At 49.4% G+C, this 19435-nt stretch overlaps 1 protein-coding gene across 2 annotated transcripts in view; it reads right to left on the bottom strand.

Moving 5' to 3' along the window:
- The window catches only part of UGGT2 (UDP-glucose glycoprotein glucosyltransferase 2), a 1586510-nt gene that overhangs the window by 489668 nt on the left and 1077407 nt on the right, over positions 1-19435 (bottom strand). For both annotated transcript variants that reach the window (XM_078657956.1, XM_078657957.1), the window contains one exon: positions 14493-14620. In XM_078657956.1, the coding sequence (XP_078514082.1) occupies positions 14493-14620 (128 nt within the window). The remainder of the gene's footprint in view (positions 1-14492; positions 14621-19435) is intronic.

Raw genomic sequence — 19435 nt, 5'->3', positions numbered from 1 at the left:
GAGGCTTCGGCTTCCGGGAGGGGCGGTGGACTGGCTTGACCTCTGGCTGCCTGTCCAATGTGGTCTTTGAGAACCATGTCCTCAGCCATTAAAAGACTGTGCAGTTTTGTGGGTGGGCGGCTGGGCGTGTCCAGACGCAGTTTTAAGCCCATCCTGTTGCCACAGAAGGGGTAGAAGGAGGACTGGGGTTAGGCGAAGGGCAATGCAAAGGCCATGGATCTGGCTTTAGCTCTGCTGTCCTTAAAGCACTCAGGCTGAGTCCAACTTTTCTGCAAGGAACCGAGAGCCATCAAAGAGCATGTCCATGAGCGAGGCCTGGACATCCCCCTAAAAGCCAGTAGTTCGCAGCCAGGCATGGCGCCTAAGGGCCACTGACAATGAACTCGCTCTGCCCAGTGAGCTGGTAGTGTCCAGCCCACATCTAATGGTGAACCTGGCTGCATCCCTCCCATCAGCAATTGCTTGAGAGAGTAGCTCAGGCTTCTTCTGAGACCATGGGTAGCACTTGCACAAATGAGTCCCAGATGGTATGAGACTATCGGCCCAAAAGGCAGGTGGTGTTCATCTACTATAGTGCCAGGCTGGAGGAAGAGAACATCCTCTTCCCGAAGGTATCCAGCCTTTTAGACTCCCTGTCTGGTGGAATGGAAAGTAATGCACCAGAGTTAACTTTGGAGGTGGAAGCCTGGACCACAAGCTTTCCGGGGTAGGGTGCTGGGTGAGGAAACTGGGGTCCTCCGGGGGCGAGGCGATGGCAGGGGACAATTGCCCTATGCACAGGAGACCCTGTGCAGGGATTGAACCAGGCCAGAGTAAGACTTCAATAAGGACTTCTTTGAATGGGAGTAACAGTTCGGTGGGGGCAACTCCTGGCTAAAGCACCTCTGTCTGCCACTGAAGGTAGTGTAGGGGAGAGACCAGGCCAGTGCCTTGGGAGGTGTCAAGTCCACTAGCATCTGCCAGATCCTCATACCAGTTCTCCTCTGGATCTTCAAATCCATAAGGGTCTACAGACCCCTTCCACTCCAGGCCTTTTCATTTGAATAAGGCTCCGGCTCTGTCATGGGAAGTCTGCCTATGTCAACGGCAGAGCAGGCGTTGACAACGCCCACCCGGCTCCATGTCGGAGTAGGGGATGACACCGCCCTGGGGCATCGGCACTCGAGCAGGAGCCAGGGAAGGTCAACCAGATCCATAAATGGATCCAAGGGGCCGGGCTGGCGCTGGGAGCTAACCCGTCAGCGGATGACCAGTGAGAGCCCCTACCGAGCAAGCGGGGTGCTTAGGCGCTCCAGCGTGGATGGTCTGCCCAAATATGAGGTGCATGGTCTTATGAAATTTGTGTAACTGAGCGGGAGTCTCTACAGTTCCTGGAAATTCTGGAAGGCGCGGATACAGCCCAGGAGCATGCTCCACAATAGAGCTAGACCTCAAATGCAAATGCTCCCTCATCTCATCAGATGAATTCCACGGACATGGCAAGACAAAAATCTCTTCGACTTCTTGCTCTTCTTGTGCCTGTAGGTCTTTCCAGAAGACCTCGAATGATACGAGGAGTGCTTGGAGTGGCTCCGCAGCGAATTGTAGGACCTTCTTCTCGACCGAGATCTTGAACTGGAGCAGAAGGAAAAGAACTGATGCCAGCGCATTGGTAATATTCCAAGGTAAAAAAGAACAAGTTACTTACCTTCAATATATACCAGGAGAAGCCTTGGCTTGGTTCAAATCCTTTCTAAAAGGCCGGACCTTTCAAGTCTTTGAAGGAGCCTTTGTCTCCGCAAGCAAGCCTCTGGGCTGCCGCAGGGCTCATTACTGAGCCCCACGCTATTCAATGCTTATATGAGACCGCTTGCTGGGATTGTCCGTTCGCATGGTATTAAGATCATTACATATGCGGACGACACTCAGCTAGTGGTCTCTCTTGCGCAAAAGAATTGCCACCAACCACAGACCAGTCTGACAACCTGCTTGGAACAGGTTAAGAGCTGGATGACGAAGTCATGCCTGAAGCTCAATGGGGATAACACTGAGCTTATGCTTCTTGGCCCATCAGCCCCCTCCACCTTGGAGCTGTTATGGCCCATTAGCTTGGGTGTACCCCCCACACCCAGAGACAATATAAAAAGTCTCGGAGTGTGGCTGGACAAATCCTTGACCTTTAATACACAAGCAACTAAACTGTCAGCTACCTGCTTTGGTCTCATCAGGATGATGAAAAAATTCTTCCGCTTCTTCCTTTTGAGGCCAAGCAGGTAGTCATGCAGGGCCTAATCCAGTCCCGCTTTGACTTCAGTAACGCCCTGTATTTAGGGGCGCCTGAATACTGTCTGCAAAAACGTCAGCGGATTCAGAACTGTGCAGCACACACACTGCTTGGAATCTCACGTAGAATCCCGATAGAGCCTGGGTTGAGAGCCCTACACTGGCTCCCTGTCAGGGAAAGAATTAAGTTCAAATCTATGTGCATCACTCACCAAGCATATTGGAAGTCTGGCCCAGCAATCAGTCACTCTCTGATTAATCCCTACCAACCTAATAAACAGCTTCGCTCATCCCATGCCTTTTTAGCGAAAGTCCCCCAGATCCGGAGATCTAGAGCTGGAGGTCGGTCTTTCTCCTACAATGCGCCCAAGCTATGGAACTCACTTCATCTCCATTCAAGATCCAATTCTAATTTGTTGAGTTTCCGTAAACAGCTTAAAACCTTTCTTTTTAATTAAGCTAGGCTAATCCCTAGACCGACTACACTGGAAGGTACCAACCTAGTTCTTAGCGCCTGGACGCCTCAGGGCAGCTGTTGCGCTCAACAAAACCCCTTTTCATTTCATTTTCATTTCATTCAATAAACATATATCTGTAAGAGACATATATTAATTATGGATTCCTCACCTTACATTTATCCCGAGGCGTCTAGACTGGACCTAGAGAATTTTTTTTCAGCAGTACCTGTGCGCGTTGGTAGGTGGCGCCAGTCGACTCCGCGTTCGTCGTTGACATCATGGTCACCACACCTGCGCGCTGACGTCAGTTCTTTACACGACATTCCATGTCAGAAGCGCAGAACCATGCAAGACAACTAAACACAGGTGCACAAAAACTAGGGACCTGTAAGGGAGTCCCTTACCCTAGAAGTCAGTTTGCAGAACGGGGGGATGGGTGGAGCAGTGAGGAATCCATAACTAATATATGTCTCTTTCAGATATATCGTTACCAAAGGTAAGTAACTTGTTTATCTGAAAGAGACTATTAGTTATGGATTTCTCACCTCATAGATTCCCCAGCAATACCAACCACGGAGGTGGGTCTACGAACTAAATGCACACCAGAAAGTCCTGGACAACTGAATGGCCAAAGAAGCAGTCTCTCCTGACTTGGCTGTCCAGGCAGGAATGTTTGGTGAACGCGTGCAATGAAGCCCATGTGGCCGCCTGGCCGATGTCATGAGAGGGACTCTTCGTCCCAAAGCAGTAGTGGCAGTGCCCTGGTGGCATGGGCGCGCAGCCCCACCGGAGATTCCCTCTTTGAGAAGGAATAACAGATTTTGATGCAAAGAACAAACCATCAAGAGATGTTCAGCTTTTGCACAGTCCAACCTTTCATGGCACTCACATAGCCAACAAAGAGCTGGTCATCCACCCAGAATTACTTTGTGGGATCCAGATAGAAGGAAAGCACACATTTTGGATCCAGATGGTGGAGCCACTGCTCCTCTTTCGAAGGATGCAGGAAGACGGTGGGCAAAGTGATGGTCTGTTCTGTGTGGAAAGAGGTAACCACTTTGGGAAGGAAAGAAGGCCTTGTGCAAAGGACAACTTTGTCCAGATGAACAGCCAGGAAAAGAGGATTGGAAGAAAGAGCCTGAAGCTCACTCACCCTGCGAGCAGAGGTGATGGCAACCAAAAAAGCAGTTTTAAGTGTCAAAAGTCTAAGAGGACGGTTATGTAGAAAGGAGCACACATAAGGTAGGTCAGAACTAGGTTCAAGTCCCACTGGGGCATTACGAACGGGAGGAAACAAGTGAGTAATGCCCTTAAGGAAGTGATTTACAAAAGGGGACTTAAAAAGAGAAGGCTGATCAGGAAACTTGAGAAAGGCCGAAATGGCCGAAAAATAGCCTTTTAAAGTGCCCAGAGCAGAGCCCTGCTGGGCCAAAGAAAGAATTAAGAGTAGAACCTCTTAAAGGGGGGCAGAAAGGGGATCCACAGCCTTTGCTGTGCACCATGCCACACATTTGTTCTACATGCTTATACCGTTTTAGAGGAGGGCCGCATGGCCGCCAAGATGACGTTACAGACTTCAGGAGGAAGGTCGAAAGCTGTTAACTGCCGCCGTTCAATCTCCACGCAAGGAGGAGGAGGCTGGACAGGTTCGGGAGGAGGACCGTCCCCTGCTGCTGCGACAGAAGATCGTCCTGAAGGGGCAGTCTGATTGGAGGATCGATGGCCATGTGCAGAAGCTCAGTATGCCAGACTCTTCGTGCCCAGTCCGGGGCCACAAGAATGACTTGGGGCCACAAGAATGACTTGGGCCCGGTCTAGCTGATCTTCTTCAGCAATCTGGGCAGAGTGGTATAGGCGGAAAGGCATATAGAAGACCGCAACTCCACTTGTGACGAAAGCGTCGCATGGCGAGTGCCGCCTTGGAAATTCCAACGTGCAGAACTGCTGACATTACTCATTCTCTTCGGTGGGGAATAGATTTAACCAAGACTCTTCCCACTGCTGAAAGAGACTTTGCACCATCTCCGAGTGAAGATGCCATTCGTGATCCATCATGCACCGGCAGCCTGGTTTGTCCGCTCTGGAGTTCAGGGAACCTGCCAGGTGTTGAACTACCAGGGACATGCCCTAATGCTCCAGCCACTTCCAGGGACGAAGTGCCTCCTGACATTGGGTCCACGACCCCACCCCACCCTGTTTGTTGCAGTACCACATGGCGGTGGTGTTGTCCATGAACACCTGCACTACTCTCCCTTTGACAGAACAAAGGAATTCCTTCAGTGCAAGGTGGGTCGCCCGAAGCTCAAGAAGGTTTTGGAGCCCGGACTCCGCTGGAGACCAGAGGCCATCTCATCTCCACCTCTCCCATGTGGCCGCCCCACCTCAGAAGTGATGCATCTGTCACCACTGTGAACTCTGGCTGAGGAAGGGAGTGGGATCTGCTGTTGACCCAATCCTGGTTCTTTAGCCACCACTGCAATTGGTGTGCAGTGTCCTTCGAGATCTGAAAGCAATTGGAAAGATTCCCCTGATGCTGTGCCCACTGGAAATTCAGGTCCCACTGCAGAGCCCGCATATGCCACCTGGCATAGTCCACCAGGAGGATGCAAGAGGCCATGAGGCCCAGTAGCCTCTGGGTCAGTCTGACCAAAACCCGAGATAGAGGCTGAAAGATCGGAATCATTGCCCGAATATCTTGGACTCACTGCTCGGGAGTATGAGCAAGAAACTGCACTGTGTCCAGAACCGCTTGGATGAAAAGGAGCGTCTAAGGGGAATCATGTGTGACTTCGGCACATTGATGGTGAACCCCAGCGAATGCAGGAGGTCGGCCGAAGTCTGAAGGTGGGAGACGACAGCCTGGGGCAAGCCTGCCTTCAACAGCCAGTTGTTGAGATAGGGGAAGACTGGAACTCCTGATCTGCCCAGAGGAGCTGCGGCCACCGCCATCACCACGGTGAACACCCAAGGGGCGCTGGTAAGGCAAAAGGGGAGCACGGGGAACTAAAAGTGCTTGTGGCCTATAGTAAACCGTAGGTAACGCCGGTGGACCAGCAGGATGGGGATGCGAAAATAAGCGTCCTGCAAGTCCAACACTACCATCCAGTCTCCAGGGTCAAGGGCAGACAGAATCTGAGCCAATGTCTACATTTTCAACTTCTCCTTCCTGAGATCCAAGATAGGACGCAGGCCTTGGTCCTTCTTGGGCACCAGAAACTAGTTGGAATAACAACCAAAACCTACTTCTGGGGCAGGAACTCGCTCAATGGCTCCCTTGGCCAAGAGAGCCGTAACTTCATGGTGAAGAAGGGCCAAGTGATCATCCGACATGCGATGGAATTCAGGTGGATTGGATGGAGGGGTAGCCTTTAAGGGGAGGGAGTTGCCACTTTGGACTGTCTGCAAAACCCACCTGTCCGACGTGATGTTGAGCCAGTGGGAGAGGTGATAGCGAATCCTGCCGCCCACTGGTGAATGGTGGCCCTCAAAGGTCGGACTAGGAGGGCTTGGAGGGTGCTGCAGAGCGGGCGCTGGTGGACTGGCCTGCCCGCTGGCCCCCAGACCCACGATGGTGAGTCCCACCACCTCGGCCACACAGAGCCTGGACAGCTTGCGCAGACCTGTGGCTCTGGACGGAACGTGGCGGGGCACCACTTCCATAGCCACGAAAGGGGCGAAAGCAGACTGTGTGGTTTGATAGGTAGAAGCGAGGCCCAAGGACCTGGCCGTAGCCTTGGAGTACTTAAAGCGCTCGAGCGCGTTGTGTGCTTTGTTGCCAAACAAGCGATGGCCATCAAAGGGCATGTCCAAAAGTGTAGCTTGGACATCACCCGAAAAGCCAGTGAACCTCAGCCATGTGCAGCGTATCAGGGCTACTGACGTTGAAATCGTCCTACCCAGCGAGTCGGCGGTGTCCAGCCCACATCGTATGGCGAACTTCGCTGCATCTCTCCCTTCTGCAAATGCACAAGAAAGCACGGTCTGGGCCTCCTCCGGGCACTGTGGCAGCACCTGCGCGACCTTGTTCCACACAGAATGGGAGTAGCGGCCCAAGAGACTTGCAGTGTTCACCTAACGCAGTCCTAAGCTGAAGGAAGAAAACATTTTCTTCCCAAGATGGTCCAGCTTCCTGGATTCTCTATCAGGTAGTGTGGTAGGAAATGCGCCTCTGGAAGTTGAGGCTTGGAACACCAAGCTCTCGGGGTGGAGTGTTGGTAGAGGAAAATGGGGTCACCTGGGGTGCGGTGGTGGCGTTGGGCAATCATCCTATCCAAAGGAGCCTCCTGTGTTGGGCTTGGACCAAGTGCCCCAAAGGATGTCCGTGAGGGTCTCATTGAACGGCAGCAGGGGCTCGGAAGATGCCGCTGCCAGTTGAAGCACCTAGGTCAGGAGGTTAGTCCTGACCGCCACCGCAGGAAGCTCAAGGTTTAAAGCTTCAGCCACCCTACGCAACACCACTACGTATGATGCAACCTCCTCTGAAGCCACGGTAGGGGGAGACAGCATGCCAAGGTCTGGTGAGGTGTCCAGACCACTGACCGCAACCAACTCCTCTCTCCAGTCCGGTTCTTCTAACTGGTTTGCCAGACGGTCCACAGACCCCTCCCAGTCCTCCTCACCCTCCTCTAGTAGCCACTCAGGGCAATAGGGAACACCAGGGGAGAACAGGGGTACAACAGTACCGGTCGGTGCCGGTACCAACATCGGTCGACGCTGGTCCGGCTCCGTGTCCAGGCTGGGGTCGACGTCGGTTGGGGACACAACCTGCATCGGGCGGAGGGGTCGCAAATGGATTCGGCGCCAGGGGGAGGTGTAGGAGGGCCTGGATTCCTGGGGGCCCTGCAGTGCCTAAGCCGCCGGCATCGAAGGCCTAGAACCCTCTTCTGAGTCTGCACGGCCCGAAAGCGCACTGGCAGAGTCGGGCTGTCCAAAGATGAAGTCGAGGACTTCATAAAAGCTAGGAAGTTGGGCAGGGGTTGCCCCCGCTACCGGAAAGGGAGAGGCTCGGAGCTGACTCAACAGGCTCCGCAGGCAGAGCTGGTTTACTACCTTCCGCAACCCGCGTCACCTCGGCCAACGGATTGGGAGAACGCAAACAGCAACGATGCTTCTTCACATTCTTTTTGTGCTTCGACTTACCCGATGACAAAGACTTTGACGAGGAGTGGTGGTGATTGCTCCGCGACCGGTCCCTTGACTTCCCCCTAGAGCGGCGTGGAGCTGACTGCCGTGCCTCCAGAAGCTTTCGGGCCGCTCTGCAAAGACTTCAGGCCATGGCCCGGCAGTCGGAGCACGACTTTGGGTCGTGGTTGCTCTCCAGACACCATAGGAGCACGAGATGGGGGTCCGTCACCGACATCAGCTTCTGGCAGGAGCCACAAGGCTTGAAGGCGGTCCACCGAGATGACATCCCTGTGCACCAGGAGTCATGACAACTCGAAAAGATGTCGACAAAAAGTCGCAAAGAGAGAGTCAAAAAGTGACTCGCGGTAACGCTCTCTACGGATCTACGCTGGCTGGCGTGGAAAAAGAAAGAAATGACATAAGCGCGCAGAGCCGACGTCTAAGTAGATACTGTGACATCATTCCGGCGACCATGACGCCAACGACAAACGCGGAGTCGACCGACGCCACCAACAGACATGCAGGGGTACTGCTGAAGAAAAATTATACAATCCAGTCTGACGCCTGGGAGTAATTCTATGGTGAGGAATCCATAACTAATAGTCTTTTTCAGATTCTGCATTTAGAAGACTGAATTAGATACTGCATGTCTGTGCAAATTTAGTGGACATTTCAATAGAATTTGCCACATCTGCAAATTATAGCATGCTGCCACACCATGCTTTAGAAATATATATTTGTGACAGTGTGCTCCAAGCTGCACCACAGGCTACATGTTACAAACCTACCACTCTTCTACTGAATGGGTTTCTATCATTTGCTAAATGTTTTCTTTGTGTGTGGCTTGGATTTTTTACAATCCCTATAACTTTAATGACGTAACATTGATGGCAGAAGACCTACTCTGATAATTGTGCCAGCACCACTACCACAGGCTCAGGACAAGTCCATTAAGTTCCTGGCGAGCCATAATACAGAGATCAGCTAATGAGAAAAGCAGCAGCACATGTGCAGTGAGGCTGGCTGGATTATATCATTGGAACTAGGCACAGCTCAGTCCACCTGCTAAGTCTGCACCATTCTAAACCTATGCTAAGATCAAGGGATGGTATTGCAGTCTACTGAACCAGTGTAGGTTGATTAACCATTCTGCAATGCGACTTCAAAAGTCAGTTTTAGCCTTTAATAAAAATGGGTTAAACATTTCAAATACAGTGCTCAAGAAATGAAAGGCTGAGCCAGAGCTTTCTTGGAATACCTTATGATAGGGGAGCAGCTGCCAACTGACCCTTGAGGTGTTGCAGAGGATCAGGTGCATTCCCATTCTCACTGTGTAACTGGAACCAAGCTGTACCCGGCTGATGAGCCTATAACTAGGACGAAACCGGTCCTGGGTTACTTGTGTTCCTGTTCAGGGAGGAAATTCAAGTGTTGCGGAACTATAAGGAGACCCATTAGTCTTTTTCTGTACATATGTGCTTTAGGAATGTGCTCTTTTTGAGCCCTTCTTTGCTGTTCAGGGAGGACATGGTTTGGCAGTTCGGGCTGGACTGTGCCCATGAGGAGCATGGTCAAGGCAGACTTCCATATGGCTGGGTCAAAACTGAGGTGGCATGGTGAGCAAAAGATCGATGGGTTTAGATGCTACCTCGAGCGATAGCGAGTGGTTAGACAAATTGGAAGCATTCCTCCTATCACCTTTTGTGTGTTTCATCCCTCGTACCCTCCTCAGAACAGTTCTGGACCTGTGAAGAATTAGAAGAAAGAACGCCCTGGTGTCAGAAAAACAAGAAGAAAGACTGGACCTGCTTGCCTTGAATTCAGGACCCCAGAAATGATTCTAAGGATCAGTTGGCTGACCTCCTGTTTAAGGTACAGGAACACTAGCTTCCAGAGGCCTTTCCCGGAAACCTCAAGCTGACCAGTGCCAAATAGACTTGCCCTGGACCCAGCTCCTGGCCCTTATTGGAATGAGTCCTAACCCCCAAAGTGGCGCTCCCCAGGTCTCGGGGCGTTAGCTGGTGTGAGAGTGTACTCCTTCTGTCCCCAAACTGCAAAAGCTGAGACCTAGAATCTTTTTTCCAACTTTCTGCCTAGAGACCCACTGGAGATCGGGACAGCCATCGTAGCCACAGCTGCCAAATTGTCAGTCGACCTCAGCTTGCTGGTTTGCCCCACTGAAGGAGATCTGACTTCTAGAAAAGTTTTTAAGTCCTAAGGCAGGAGGCTTTACCCAGACATAGGCCAAGCCGAAGCTGATCAAAGTCAAGACCTCCCTGGGCACCAACTTTGCTCGCTGTGAAATTTTCCCACTGTCGTTGGCGACTGTGCCAGGACCCCGCTCTTCAGCAACCTCCATTGTTAAGCCCAGTGTCGGATTCAGCGTGTCCAGTCAATGGCCACATTTCCTCCATAAAAGTTTCTAAGTCAGAAGTTAAACGTTCCACTCGGAGAAACCTGGTCCCTGTATCGAACTCAAGCTCCATCACGATCAGCCTTAACTTTTGACTGTGATCTGGTCGAGTGTGACCAGATAACAATGTTTTTTGGCACAATTTTTTTAGTGAAACATTGGAAATTCTTATATCCAGTTCTACATACTGGATTTGTGTCCTTTTGGTGTCATTTAAGTCACTAAAGTTTACTTTAGGTTCCTAAATTAGTGTAGGATTTTGCTTACGTTGTATTTTCACTTTATTACTGTTTGGCTGCTGCATAAATACTTTACACATGCCCACAAGTTAAGCCTGACTGCTATTGTGAAAAGCTACCAGAGGGTTAAGCACAGATGTATTTAGTGAGTTTTGAGGTTTGGCTTGACATGGACTGCGATAATTATTAGAGGTGGGTTCTCACCCACCCCCGCAACTAATACTCCAGCTTTTTACTGTACAATTCTTGCTGATGAGTTTCTTGGAAAACATACAAGTTGTTTCTATAGGCAAACATTTAATTGAAGTAAGAATCTTAGTTGAAATATTGTGTGAGCCATCCTCTCACAGTCAGAGACACTACAGTTTCATTATGTGAACATGCAATAGGCAATTTGCGCATGATTAGGTACTCCTATTTGATTTCATAAAAGAAACAAGAAGAGACTTCTCTTCCTTAAACAGCACAAGAGAGCCCTACTATATGAAGACAAAGACAGTTAATACCTCCAGGAACCAGTCTTTCAGTGGAGCAATAATCCACTTATTTCTCTCACTGTAGACTGCAGAACTGCAACCTATAAATAGATAGAAGGAGGCTTACCCACCTTTTATTTATAACTTTTAATAACCTGCTTCCTCTGCCCCAGTGTCACTTTGCACAACCTCTGCCTGCACTGTGATACTGTCACAAGGATGCTACTGTCCGGCCACAGATTTTTCATATTTCAAGTCAACAGTACAGAGCTATATTTGTGCTACTGAAAATATCTCAAACCTGCCAAATGTAGGCAACTTAACTATCCCAGCAGAGATCTTAAATTGAACAGCACAGGCGTGCTAATCAGTCCTCTGGTTCTGAGTCATTCAGTTTCACAGTTTACAATTTTAGTGACTCATTTTGTCCAAATCCAGTTTTCCAGAAAAATGGTAGTAAGGAGAAAGGTTGTTAACTGCCTATATATTCCAACTCCTTCAGCAAGAGAAATCAAGTTCAAAAGCAAAAGACCAAAAATGTATTCTGAAATAAGTTAAGAAAGGTCTTACAAAGCCATACGTTAAGACACTAAAGAGAGAGAGCGAGAGAGACAACTTTACATTACAATTATTAATGATTATTGATGGTAGTTGTGGGAAACACAAACCAACTCACATTTGATACAAGAAGCAGACAGAAGACTACTGCATATGGATTTCATATACAGATTGTTGGACTTGGCCCTCTTTACAAGGGTCATCCCAAAAATGTTTGCCTTCCTCCTCTATTTCATTCTGAACTGTTGTTGGTGGTTTTAGGCCACTGGGCACTTTATCACTGCTGATCAGTGCTAAAGTGCATGTGTTCTCTATGGTACACTTGGTAGGATTTGCCTACACCTGTTTGGCATATTTAGTTTACCTGTCAGTCCCTTGTACAGTGGTATCTCATATACCCAGGACTAGTAAATTAAATGCTACTGGTGGGTTTACAGCGCTGCTTGTCCACCCACCAAAGTAGCCTTTCAAACCTGTCTCAGACCTCTGCCACTGCAGGGCCTGCGCGCGCAGTTTACTGCCACTGTGACGTGGCACTTAAAGTGGTTGCCACGTCTGTGACTCCCCTTTTACTACATATCAGTCACCCCTAAGGTAGGCCCTAGCTAGCCTTATGGGCAGGGTGCGGTGTAGATGAAAGGTAGGACATGTGCCTTAACTGTGTGGCATGTCCTGGTAGTGACAAACAGCCTATGTGGTTTCTCAATGCTGTGAGGCTGCCCTCTCTTAGGGATGCATTGGGGATTCCCTGATAAGTGCTTCAGTGGTAATTCCTGACATGAGAGGGGTAGCGTCATCAAGTTTGGTATGTTGAAATAGGGGTGACAAAAGCTGCTTACTGGTGTTTGCTGATTTATTATTACTATTTTAGAAATGCCACTTTATAGAAGTAGGTATTTCTGTGTGCTATATGTCTTTGGTCCTCTGCTAGGATGTGTATTGACTGTCTGACTTTGGAGTGACAGGGGCTGGGAGGTGCATTGGGTCCAGAGAATCTGGATGAGTCAGCGCTAGGCTGAATACGTTCATTGCATTTGGAGTGGTGGGAGGAGTAGCACGTGAATAGTGCTGTGCCTGCCTTCCACAATAATGGCTCCACCCCCCTGGGATGTGTTTGGAGTCAAGCCTTACATTTTCAATGGAGGTTGTTGTGCACTTGCAAAGTGCCCCCCAGAACTGGTTTGGACTGGGCTCAGAGCCAGTGCCAGGGGGAGAACAAAGACTGTAGTACTATAAGTACTGGGGCTGTGACCACATGTATGTGAACTGAACTTTTGGAACTTGGGAGAGCACACTGCGTGGACTGCAGTATACCAGGAGGAACAGGGGACTGACCTGGTGCCCTGCTTGGCAGCTGGAGGGACTGCTGCTCTGTTGAAGGGACCCAGTGTGCTGGCCTGCCTGAGCCCGGTCTTCTGGGATTTACCAGGGCTGTGTGGCTGGCCTTAGAGGAAATTGAAGAAGCGCTGTACTTCCTTTTCTCCCTATGTGAGGGGATGTTCTTCAGCCGAGCGTGTGCAATGCTTCCTTTATACTGAGCTGTAAGTGCGGGGACCACGCACCAGATGTGCGTGGTGGACAATCCCAGCTTAATCTCCCTGAGCCCGAGGAGTGGGTTCCAGCCGAGCGGGTAGCGCGTGCCGTCGTGCCGTGGCCAGAGAGCTGTGAAATTGCCAAAGAGTTCGCTCTGTGATTCCCAGCATGCAGGAAGTTAGGCAAAGTACGCCTGACCGTGGGAGGGGCTCCCCCGTGAGGAAGTTGAGTGCCCCGCGGGTTTCCTTTGCCTGGTTGTGGGCGGGCTGGCAGAAGCGCCTGGGCCGAAGCCTGTCTCCCGCCTGGTTGGCCAGAGAGGAGATGTTGTTCCCCCGTGAGGTGGGGGGCCTCCTGCAGGATTCCTGTTGTGGGCCGCACTGTCAGCAGACTGGCGGCTCGACACCTTACCCGGCCTGGGTCTGTCTGGCTTATTGGCAGCCGCTCGGTACATCAGGGGTGGCTGTCTACCACATGTGTGTAAGCGGGGGGCCAAGGGAAGTCGCCCCGCCAAAGGGCATAGTGTGTGTCCCCCCATACCTCCGCACTAATGGGAACACAAGATCTTGAAACTGGGACAGGGCGAGACCTTGATGGAGGGCCCCAGTCCCACTGTAGAAAGGATCTCCACAGGATTGCTGCATTCCCAGGGGTAGGCGGGTGAGTGCCTAAGAGCCTACAAGCATTGCCAAATTCCTGGTTGAAGGTGGGCAGAAAGCCCAGAAGTTTACCAGGAGGGGATCAGGGTAGCGAGCAGTAGCTCGGGAGATTGTACAGTGGATGTGTCATTGTACTATGGGCAACTGACTAGTAATCACTGTGGATAATGTGTATCCCATGACCCTGCTTATGATTTATGTGCCGTATTGTGGCCAGTGTTTACTATGGTGCACTCCTGCTAATGCTGTTTATGCGTAATGCGTTATGCTGAGAGGTGATCCTACCAGTAGCTACTGGTCCCTAATTGTAATGGTGGTGACAGTGGCCCGATTGGCCCAGTGACTTATGTTAGCCCTTTAAAGTCGCGACAAGTGCCTATTGGCACAGTGTTACATGTGATTGTGTTTTAACGTGTTTTCATGGATAAAACAAAGGCTATTTTATATAACCTTGTGTGGATTGTCTTGTGTGGTGTGCCTAGTGTGTCGCTGCTGTGCGAGTGTGGTATGCAAAAGCTTTACACATTCTCTCTGGGATAAGGCTGACTGCTCTGCCAAGCCACGAAGGGGGTTAGTAGGACTTATCTTCAGCGTGTAACTCCCTTACCCTGACTACAGTGGTGGTTTCTGCCTGGCTTAAGCGCATGCCCTAGCCAACCAGAAATCCCATTTCTAACACAAATGGAAATGCTTACATGCATCGTTTACTCTTTTGACAACACAGGATCTAGACATGTAGACAAAAACCCTAATATCAGGGCTAGCATCCTTACCTTTTTGAGTCCAAGTCCATTTTTTTAACAATGCCTTTAATTTTCCCTGCTGAAGTACTAAATGTAATCTTTTCCAGCAAATCAAAATCTTCACTGCTGAACTTACTTTCTTCTATGGGGCTCAGAACCTAGAAACATAAAGCAATGACCATTACCATCGTCAAGCACATAGTAACTGCATAATGTAGTTCTAAACTGAGAAGCAATGTTACATTGATCGTCACATTAGTTGTATTGTCATGTCCATCTAAATACACTGATCAAAACATTTCTTTAGAACAGAATTCTCAGCATAATGTCCCAACCTGCTCTAACACTGCATTGCATACATTTTTTCTCAAGTATAGTTATGAAGATGAGGACATCTTGAAAAAGTTTGAAACACAATTAAACAATTAAGTCGAAATTAAAACCTTGCTGAAAAACAAACTTTAAACATCTAGAGTGGTGTGACAGGGTTGCTGGTCTGAGATAATGTGTCTGACGTTCAAGGATGTAATCACGGGCACTAGCAGATAGCAAGATGGTAGCATCCCTCAGAGCATAATTCATGGGTTTGGACTGACCACCCTCACCCCCAAGGGAGACATGTGAGCCAGAATGAAGTTGTGATCTGCGACAATCCTGAACTGCTGTCAGTAAGTGCCCCACCAGAGCTGCTTCATGGATGCTTGGACAGTGAGATTGCAGTGATTTGGCACAGATATCATACACAAAAGAAAATACTTGCATGTGTTATTGACTTTCGTTGTCTACTCAGGATGTAGTCAAACTCTAAGATGTATGAAGTGCACCCCAGCCCCAGCTGAAACTAGATTGGCATGCTAGTATGCAGCCCTGGCCCAAAACATAATGAGATACCAGGTCAATAAGTTCTTTTGTGTGTCTCCCCAGACATATTTTTTTATGTGACTGGATTTACTTTCAGAGTTTGACTCTTGGCACTGGGAGGCAGCTCAGCATCTCCCATTGTATGTGTTGTGCCCCATAAAACAAGGTAATCTAATAGTTGATTCAATTGGCAACTCTCACTTTTAGGTACGGACACAGTACAGTGTCACAGAATGTGCACCAGTGGCATTAACGTCAGATGTCACATCTGGTCTGTAGCTGGAGTTACACCACCCATTTGAGCAACTTTAAAAGAAGGACTTCATGATTACATTTGCAGCCCTGATATGCAGTATACAAAAGTTGTAGCCAACAATATTTTCCTTTTCATTATGGACAATGGAGGCTGATCTTGCTGCTTTACTGGGCCTCTAATTTGCTGAGCTGAATGTATTATGACAGGAACATGGACTCACAATGCACAGCAGAACAAAGAAAGTCATAGGGGAACAGCCCCTTTTGAGCATGAGATGAAGTTGGGCGACCACAGAACACTCCAGAGAAAGCAGAACAAGACAAGATGAATGAGGAGGCATAGGAGCAGGTAGAGGCAATGAGTAATATCTGCATTGAACTTCTTTACCTGTATCACCTACGGATGGAAGCAGAATGTCAGCTCAATTATATCCTTCTGAGCTGGACGTTAGCAGGTTGAATTAAAGCAGAGGAAAGCTATGAGACAGCTAGAACAGAAAATGGCTGCAGTGGCCCCGTAGGAGAAGACAGGCCTTCCTTTTAAGTAAAGGTGGCTGTATGCCGTGTACAAAGTGACAGCGACATTTTGGTAAGCGGATCAGTCTTCGTTTGTGTCCAAAACTAATTTAATTAAGGAAGTGATGCCCAGTTTTATGGCTACTTGAGTTCCACGAAGTAGAAGAAGCACATTGGAGGTAGCATTGTTTGACATGTCAGGAGCAGGGTGCCATCCTTACACCCCGTCCTGCACTGCAGAAACAGTATCAACCTATTTAATAAATCTTGATGTGCAAGTTTGGCTCCCCACAAGTATCTTGAGGAAGCAGAGGGACACTTAAAGAGTTCCAGTATCCCCGAGAAGAATTTGCATATGTGTTTTTGAAATCACTTGAGGACACTGAAAAAGAAGCCAGGTAACAACTTAAAAGAGAATGTGTAATTCGACTGTGCAGGAGCACATTCTGACTCATTGTGTGCAGAGTAGCACCAGCATAGAGGCCTCAAAACTCACTCTGTACAGACAGCTTGGGCAGAGGGATTGACAAGGGCTGGCTGACGAACCCTCGACTTGTCTTGTTAGCTCCTTGCCAGATGCACAGGGTGACTCTCCCCTGAATCCTACCTGCCGGCTCCCAACATCCTAGAAAATGACAAGCACACTGAAAGGCAGTGAAGGATGGCAAAAGGTATGAGAGGAAAAAATAGCCAGGCTTACAAAAAAATTATTTAAAAAAGCTCCAGCAAAGATGCTTTAAAAAATTGAAGAAAAGCACTACAATTCCAACAGAATACCAGTCAGGTAATACGGTCTACAAGAAACCCAAACTATACTAAAATAGACTAGAGAAAGGAAACAAAGGGACTGTGCAAGAGGGTGCTAAAAATGACATAGAAGTGTACTCAAAGCATTGGAATGTACCTCTTGCAGACTTGACTTGCCTTTTATAGCTTCAATTGCGGAAGCTCCTTAAATTCACCCAGAAGAGATCTTCCATCAAAATAGATTATGAAAAAACTCAATTAAACCTGTCCTGTTCACTTCCACTAACACCATGTCCGCTAGATGGCAGTACTCAACTTCAGCGGAGTCTATGTCACACTCTGTACATCAAGGTGAGTGCACGTTCTTTGTTACAAAGGCATCAACTATTGAGAACCCTACTTTACATAGCCAGGAAGAAAAATGCACAAGAGTCCGGCAACGCCATGCTGATGCAGTGCAGCCTGATGCCGAGATAAGCAGGAGCCAACTCTGCTCTCATTTGCCAGCCAAGTGCAGAGAAGAACAAGTTACTTACCTTCAGTAACATTCTTTCTGGTGGAATTTAACATCAGATTCCTCACCTTTAGAATATTCTCTAAGCGTTAGACTGGACCAGCAAACTATTTAGTAATGCTCAAATGCACCACCAGGTGGCATTGTGTGGCTCCTCACCACCCTGGATATGAGGACTAGAGCCACATATAAGCGTCACCTTGCATGCTGATGTCATCTTCTTGCTTGACACGTTCCGCGCCCTCCGATGCTGAACATAACACAATAATAAGTACAAGTAGGCAGATTCCTAACGTAGGACTTTTTTAGATGTTAAAAGAGGCCACTCCACAGGTGATGACCCTTGGTATGATCAATGTAAAAGCTTATGGCCCTTTTGGGAAAAGTCGATGGAGTAGCTCCTCCGCTTCTGAGGGATAAAGAGAGGCAAAGAATGCTGGGGAGTGATGGGTTACACAACAAAGAAAGAAGCCACGACTTTAGGGAAGAAGGTCGCCCGAGTCTACAGCACCAGTTTGTCTGGAAAAAAAGCTGGTGTGCGGTGGTTACACCAACAACACCTGAAGTTCATTAATGCAACAAACTAAAGGGATTGCACTGAGGTAGATACTCTTTAAGGTCAGAACACCCAACAAGCAGTTGTTCATCGGCTCTAAGGCCGTGCTCAAGGGAATTATCAATACCAAGGGGCCTATTAGGATGGCGGACGGACCTGCGTCCGCCCGCCACCCCCGAGGTGAAGGGAATGTCCGCAGGGGCTGTGGCGTTCCATCCAGTGCAATTAGGATGTGACCGCCACCCTGGCGGTCACATCCTCTATATTTAACATTGCGGCGGGTGCTGCTTTAAGCAGCACCCGCCGCAATGTTAAATATGCATGCTTTGCATGCACAAAGCGGCAGGCACCGCGCGGTGCCTGCCCCTTTGTGCATGCAAATGCAGGGGGGTACCATAGGTACCACCCATGTGCACCCCCCACCCCCCCTTCACCCTGGGGGCCCGCAACAGGCCCCCAAAGAAAAGACCATATGCCTTTCCACGGCGGAAAAGCCGCAGCGGAAAGGCATGTGTTCTTCCCCATCCTAATATGGCTGGGGGTGTCTGATAGACACTGCCACCATATTAGAGCTTTTCCGCCGCGGTCGGGAGGCGACCACGGCGGAAAAGCGGCGGACGGTCTTGCCGTCCGCCGATGACCCCCCAGCCATCCTAATCTGGCGGGGGGTCTTTGGAGGCACCGCAGCGGTGAATCCGCATCCTCCGGGCCGGCGGTGGCTTCCACCGGCCCAGAGGATGCGGATTCACCGCGATCCTAATCGCCCCCCAAGTTCAGGTCCCACTGTGGAAGGTGTGAGAGGAAACGTGTGCCAAACCTTAATAAATGGCATTTCAACAGGTGATTTAAACAAGGACCTCTGACACTGTATATGATCTACACTAACCAGAAATTTGTCTTAGTGTCCAAAGTAAATTAACTGTGTGGGAGGACACCTGACAACAAGAATAGAATCTGCCATTTTAGGTGTTAGAACAAATGAAGTTGACGGCTGCTGCTCCAGACATGGAGGTTTAGATTGCACAGGCGTGGGTAAAGGGCACGGCCTTGCTGCTGCAACAGGAGATCCTCTTTAAGGGGCGGCCTGATAAGAGGACAGACGCTCATACCCAGAAGTTCGGTGTGCCATACTCTATTAGCCCAACGTAGAGCTACTAAGATGACTTGGGTCTGGTAGCTTTTGGTCTTTTTCAGCACTCAGGAGAGGCAAGGGCGGGAAGGCGTGCAGGATTCCTCTGTTCTATTCCAGCCGGAATGCATCTTCTAGCAAGTGTTCTTAAGGAAACTCCAACACACAAAACCTTCAAAAGAGTGCATTCTCAGTGGTGGCAAAAACATCCAGCCAGGGTTTTCCACACTGCTGAGAGATACCCTGTGCCCCCTCTGGGAGCAGGTGGCATTTGCAATCCGTAAATTGCCCCCAACTGAGCTTGTCCACCATGGCATTCAAGATGCCCACAAGTTGGTTCACTATCAGGGAAATGTTCTGATGCTCCAACTAACTCCAGAGGCACAGAGCCTTTT

Source organism: Lissotriton helveticus, chromosome 8 (genome assembly GCF_964261635.1).
Source record: "Lissotriton helveticus chromosome 8, aLisHel1.1, whole genome shotgun sequence".
In the NCBI taxonomy this organism is placed as follows: Eukaryota; Metazoa; Chordata; class Amphibia; order Caudata; family Salamandridae; genus Lissotriton; species Lissotriton helveticus.
Note: the sequence above shows the minus strand (reverse complement) of the source record. Positions and strands in the feature narration are given on the sequence as shown.